Genomic DNA, 6,657 nt, shown 5'->3' with positions numbered 1-6,657 from the left:
AAATTAACAGGACAACTGTTAATGCCCTAGAGTGGACAATAGAATTTTGCTGTGAACTTGATGGGATAATGTACAAAGGAAAGGACTTCAAAAAGGAGCCTCTTCATTTCATCTCAAACCTTGACATGTTTATCCCAGTGTTTATCTACTTTTCTTATTAATATTTCACAAACCTCTCTCTATGCCCTTGACATTATTGCTGGAATCAAGAAGGTACAGATGTCACATTATTACCATTAATCTTTTAAAATTAATTTTATTAAGACAGTACTACTTGATCAAGTATTATGTTGTACACCTGCAATTAATATAATGTGATTAAGAACATGTTCCAGGTCACTAGAAGAAAGTTTATTAAAAGACTACTCCAGGTCCAGAAATTTATAAGGCAATTTTGGTTTGTTATAAACATCAACATGGCCACAATGACTCATAGTTGAGTATTGTTTCAGAAGGGCAGAAAGGACTCAAAGTGAATAGGAATCTAAAGAAAATGAAACAAAAATAGAGCTTGAACTAATATAGCATCTTACTCTGAAAGGAATAATATCTACTTGTAAATTTCTTGTGCCCATGGAAGCAATCATGGGGCAGATCTTGTGAAATTTTATATTAGTTCTTCAAGTTCCTGAACTTGAGATGAGAACACCTCCTCGTTCACCACGGTCTGGATAACTGTTTTGCTTTTTCGGGGCTTGGTAGGATCTAAAGATAAAGAGGGAACAAAGGGGGCAAAAGTTAGTGTTTCAAATATTCACCTAAAATTGGTTATTGTTTAACTTAACCTTCTATATTAGGTATTGACTGATAAAACCCATCAAATTTAAACTTTCAAAAGTGATTTTCACATTCTAAAAATGTATCTTATTCAATGAAAAGAAATGCGTTCAGTGTAATCCTATGCACAAATGAAAATATGTGTAAGCATTTAAATATAGTTATGATGCTCATAATACCTCGTTGCAGAGTAGATTTTTTCCCCCCTGGGCTTACAAGAAATTTTAATACAATACAGACTACTCATTTTTCTGCAGGGATGCGTAAATGGTTTTTCCTTGGCTCAGAATATAAATATACTTTAAATTATTAATAATGCTGCAGTAGTCAATGACATTTTATAGTTTTAGTCATTAATAAATATGACTGTGACTTATTCTAAGTGATTCTTAGGGAATCTGCATACCGTTAGAGGAATCAGTGGACTGTGCTTGAGATTTGGAGTCAGTCACAGATGAAGTTTCACCCACACCATCACTGTAGAGAAAATGAGGGAAATGATATTACATCATGCTTTCTGGAATGAGGAGAAATAAGGAGTTTGCTATTTGAACTAAACATTGGAACTGTACCTAAAACTATAGACAAAAAGGAAGGGATTCCAAATTTCTTGATGAAGAATAATTGAATGATAATATTATAATAACCTTGTATGATGCTAGGTGGGTACTGGAAATATTAGGGGAAATGCTTTGTAAAGTGTGATTCCAGGTGTCCTCAAACTACAGCCTGTGGGCCACATGCGGCCCGCCGAGGACATTTATCCGGCCGGCCAGGTGCCGCTGCCTGTCCTGCCTAGCAGCCGACTCATCCCGGGCCCGCAGTGCGCATAGGAATTTGTTCATAGTTTTTTTTTTAAACTATAGTCCGGCCCTCCAACGGTCTGAGGGACAGTGAACTGGCCCCCTGTTTAAAAAGTCTGAGGACCCCTGGTCTAACCACTATGCTGCACACTTGAAACAAATACAAAATAATATTGAATGTAAACTATAACTGAAAAATAAAATTTAAAGACCTCAATTGGCAAAAAAAAAAAAAAAAAAAAAAAAGCGCAATGTCCTAGAATTAAAACTGAAAAAGTTTCACTCACCCTGAGAGTAATCAGTCGGTACAGTGCACCTTTATTTTCAAACCCTGCCAAAATCTGGATCTCAAGATGAAGCAAGTGGCCATTAATGGAGGATCTGGTCTCAGAGTTGGATTTTCTGATTTATAGCCCTGAGTTCTTCCCAGTGGGTCAAGCTCCTATTACTTTTAAAAAGTTTGCTACAGTAGGTTCAGATGGCTATTATTTGAAGTGTCATTCTTAGTACCTAGAGATGGATATCAGAACTCAAGTGGTGATTTTCTAGTACTCCTTTGCAGTGTGCCTCTGTCTGTGGTGTCATTGTTCATCCCAGCATTTTATGAATTACTAGAGGCCTGATGCACAAAAATTCGTGCACTCGGTGGGGGAGGGGAGATCCCTCAGCTCAGCCTGTGCCCTCTTGTAGTCCAGAAGCCCTCAGGGGAGCGGGCCTACGCCATCAGTCCGACATCCTTAGTGCTGCCACGGAGGCTGGAGAGGCTCCCGCCCCATGAGCCCGGCTTCTGGCTGAGCGGCGCTCCCCCTGTGGGAGCACACTGACCATCAGGGGGCAGCTCCTGCACTGAGCGTCCGCTCCCTGGTGGTCAGTGGGTGTCAGAATGACCAGTCGTTCCGACGTTCGGTCAGTTTGCATAGTAGCCTTTTATTATATAGGATTATCAAGTAAGATAATGCCTGACAACACTTTGCAAAGTATAGAGTGCTTAATAAGCTCAAGACTTGTTTTTACTAGATTTGTTATTTTTTGTTAACTGAAAAACCCTTTCTTCCACTGCCCCCCAAACTCCATTGGGGGATTGGTCAGCCACTGAGTTATTTCAACCTCAGTTATCTATTCACCCTTGGGCTTTGCCATCCAGCAGATCGCGGTAGGTCTCGATCTCCAGCTCCAGGCTGGCCTTGACGTTCAGCAGTCGCTGGTGGTTGGCGTTCTGGCACTCGGTGTCCCTGCGCACCTGGAGCAGTTGCTCCTCCAGGCTGCGGATGAGCTGTTGCACCTGGGACAGCTGGCCGCAGTAGTCCCCCTCGGTTTGGGCCAAGCAGTCCTCCAGAGATGTCTTCTGCATGGGGGAGAGAAAGGGCACAGACATAACAATGGAGGGGGCTGAATGAGGAAGGCAGCCAATGGCCTAACAGAAGTTGGATGCCACATTTTCTTTGGAAGTCGAAACGATGCTGCGTCTCTTTGCGCGGGCCCTACCATGGCGAGGTGGGACTGGAGCTCCATCTCAAGGTTTTGAAAGGCGCGTCTCAAGTCGGTGATCTCGCTCTTGCTGGACTGAAGCTGCTCAGTGTTGGTGCCGATCTCCTTCTTGAGCTCCCCGCTCTGCCACAGAAGAGAGGAGCCAGAGGACGTGAGTGAGTGCTTTTCTGCTAACGTCTCAAACAAGGCCTTTTGCTTTCGTTAGTGGTACCTTTGCAATGAACCAGGCTTCCGCGTCCTCACGGTGCTGCTCAGCGATCGCTTCATACTGTGCCCTCATGTTGTTGAGCAGCCTGGTGAGGTCCACTCCTGGGGCAGCATTCATTTCCACACTGACCTGGGTGGGGCCGTCAGACTGGAAGCTTCGGAGCTCCTGGGGGCAGCAAGTGAGAGAGGAGTGCAGGGGGCCCATTATGATTTTGTGGGCCTCTTCTTCTATAACAAATATTACACATTGTGTTTTATGACTGAGTTAGTTTTAGTCAAACATATTAATACAATATATTAAAACATTTTTTTAACCCCCCAAAACTAATATTTTTCTTTGATTTTAAAAGAACTTAAGACATTTTCCTGGGCCCCTGATATTACCATGGGCTCTAGGTGCTGTGCCTGCCATCCCTAATGAATGAGTTGGCACTGCTTCTTGGGGACCTGAGGCCTTACTAAGAAGGGAAGGCCTGCTAGAACAGTACATTTGGGGGTTTCAGCTACAGCTGCCAAACTGAGGGCAGCAGACAGTATCTCGGCTTCCATACTGTTTCTGTCACAGTCATTGATGTTCAGTAGAAACCTCCTTAGAAGCCTATTGCTGGAGTCATGACTAATGCCCATGCTACCTACCAGGTTCTGATAGGCACTGTGGCAAATCAGAGTTGTGTGTGTATCACACAGGGTAATGCCGCTTCCTCTGACATGTATAACGTTACGTATTATTGGTAGAGTTTGTTTTTTAACTTAAAAAAAATCACTGGATCTAGGTAATTAAAATTCTTACTGTCCTTACCTAATGATGAAAATGACTAAATCAGAAAGTGCCTTTAATCGGATAAACTTTAACAGGAACTACTATCAATACCACCACCAGCAGCTGGCACATAACACACACACACACACACACACACACGAAATTAAAATGGCCGTTTTAACAGGGAAATGTGTATTCTCCATATCTGATCTAACTCCAGATTTGTAAATTTGAAACTGAAGCAGCCCTTGGTGGCTGACCTCCTCGTGGTTCTTCCTCAGGTAGGCCAGCTCTTCCACTCGGCTCTCGATCTGCATCTCCAGGTCGGCCCTGGCCAGGGTCAGCTCGTCCAGCACCCGGCGCAGGCCGTTGATGTCGGCCTCCACGCTCATGCGCAGGGCCAGCTCGTTCTCAGACCTGAAAACCAAGTGCAAAACAGTTTGGGGAATCAACACACCCATTTGAACAAGGCGCCTGCATTCTTCAGAGCTATTTTGTGCATAAATCTGTACGACTATTTTAAAATGGCAGCATTGCAATGTATGATGTTGTTTTTGCTTTTATAACCGTTCCGTCCCCTTTTTATGATAGTGTAATGCTCAGTTGGAGAGAATTGAGACAATTATGAGGTGATACTTTCTCTCAGCAGTGAACCCCAACAGCACTGCATCCCAGGGAACAATTCCCCCTTGGCCGGCTGCCCTGGCTATGATCAGCAGCAGCACGTCTCAAGGAGTTCCAGACAGAATCCTAAAAGCAGTTGAAAATAAAATAATAACTAGTTGTTTTTTTTTTTTTGCTTAACTTTTACTCATGATTTCATTTAAAACATTGATACTTCTTTAGTAGCTTTTACCAGGATTTTACAGGCTCAGGATCATCACTGCCGCAACATACTGTGTGGAAATTTTGTGGAGCGAAAGGGACATTAGTATTTCTTCTTTATGTCCAGAGGGTGGAGGAGGGGGAAGGAGGAGAGAATATAAAAATCAGGGCATGGTTAATATTTTCGGTGTATGTGTCATCAGGAAAAAGATCATTTCATTTAACTCCCGGGCAAAAACATTATTAGTTCATTCTGATACATAGAAGGTTGAGCTTTAGGACATCGGTGGAATTACTGTGTCACATCATGAGTCAATAGCCCATTACTCACGAAGTGACATGAAATTAATCCATAGCCCTGTGTTTAAGCAACTTATACTTCAGGACATGTAATGTGTGAGTTGTATTTGAATCTAGTTACTTCCTAGAATGCCCAATGTAAATTTACCAGAACACTGAATGTATGGGGCAGGTGAACTGCAGAAAGTTTGAAATATTTGGCATCCATGAAGGCAGGAAAATAGGGAATAAGAAGAAATGGTGGGGCATGTCAGTTTTCATTAATCTATCTTTTATTCAACTTACTTCATTCTAAAGTCGTCGGCAGCCAGTCTTGCATTGTCGGTCTGTAAGATGAGCTGGGCATTTCCAGTGCTGGCAGAGATGATCTGGCAAAACAGGGGAGGACACACTAAATAACACCCAAAAGTACCACTATTATACAAATATGTTTTTTGACAGATAATTTTTAGGTGATGTTAAAATGCTATTTTATTAAGAGTTTAAGGCAATTAAATTTTATATATCCATATATTGATTTCAGAGAGAAAGGGAGAGGAAGAGAGAGAGAGAAACATCAATGATGAGAGAGAATCATTGATCGGCTGCCTCCGGCATGCCCTACACTGAGGACTGAGCCCGCAACCCAGACATGTGCCCTGACCAAGAATCAAACTATGACCTCCTGGTTCATAGGCCGACGCTCAACCACTGAGCCATGTCAGCCGTGTGGCAATTAAATTTTTTAAAGAATATATATTGATGGAATATTTTAAAAGTTAAGGAACATTCATTTCCTACAGAAAGTGGAAATAGAGTCCCTTTATGGTAAATGGTAAAATGAAACTAAATATCTCAATATGAGAAATTTCTCCGAGTATAGTGGAATTGAAAAAATTATCACTGTTAAAACACTGTAATAGCAAAAACAACAACAACAACAAAAAACCAACATAATTCCCAAAGCCCCTCCAAAAACCATATTGTTACCTTATTCCTGAGGTCTTCAATCAGTGGATAATATTTACTGTAATCGTTCTGTGGCCCAGAATCTTCAGTCCCAGATCCTCGTGTTTTGTACCATTCATGAATTTTGTTTTCTAGCTCAGTATTAGCCTCTTCTAGAGCTCGAACCTTATGTAGGTAGGAAGCCAATCTATCATTAAGATTTTGCATGGTTTCCTTTTCTGATCCAGAAAGAAGGCCTCCATCATTGCCAGAGAGAATACATAGAGAGCCCCCTCCTGGGCTTTCTCCAAATCCAATCCCCAGGCCTCCTCCATAAGCAGTGCCCAGCCCTCCTGCGAAGGAACTTCCAGAGCCACCACCAAAGCCTGAACTAGAACCAAACATGGAAGCAGCAGAAAAACCTCCCCCATAGCTGCCTCCAAAGCCAAGGCCACTTCCGCCATAGCCACTTCCAACACTGGAGGCAGACATGCCCCTGGCTCTGCCCAGTGTCCCACTCTGGGCAGACAGCTGCCTGGACAGCTCAGAGTTCTGCACTAAGAGTGACAT

The 6,657-nt window shown here is 42.7% G+C and overlaps 1 protein-coding gene across 1 annotated transcript; it reads right to left on the bottom strand.

The window, feature by feature from the left end:
* Positions 1-607: 607 nt before the first annotated feature.
* On the bottom strand, positions 608-6,657 carry KRT12 (keratin 12; the record flags this gene model as incomplete). Its single annotated transcript, XM_080680247.1, has 8 exons — positions 608-705; positions 1,184-1,254; positions 2,705-2,925; positions 3,066-3,191; positions 3,280-3,441; positions 4,296-4,452; positions 5,446-5,528; positions 6,130-6,657. 8 exons carry the CDS (start codon positions 6,655-6,657, stop codon positions 608-610), a joined length of 1,446 nt encoding a protein of 481 aa, XP_080536373.1.

Source organism: Plecotus auritus, assembly GCF_963455305.1.
Source record: "Plecotus auritus genome assembly, chromosome: 7".
Taxonomy (NCBI): domain Eukaryota; kingdom Metazoa; phylum Chordata; class Mammalia; order Chiroptera; family Vespertilionidae; genus Plecotus; species Plecotus auritus.
This window is presented reverse-complemented; position numbering and strand designations above follow the sequence as displayed.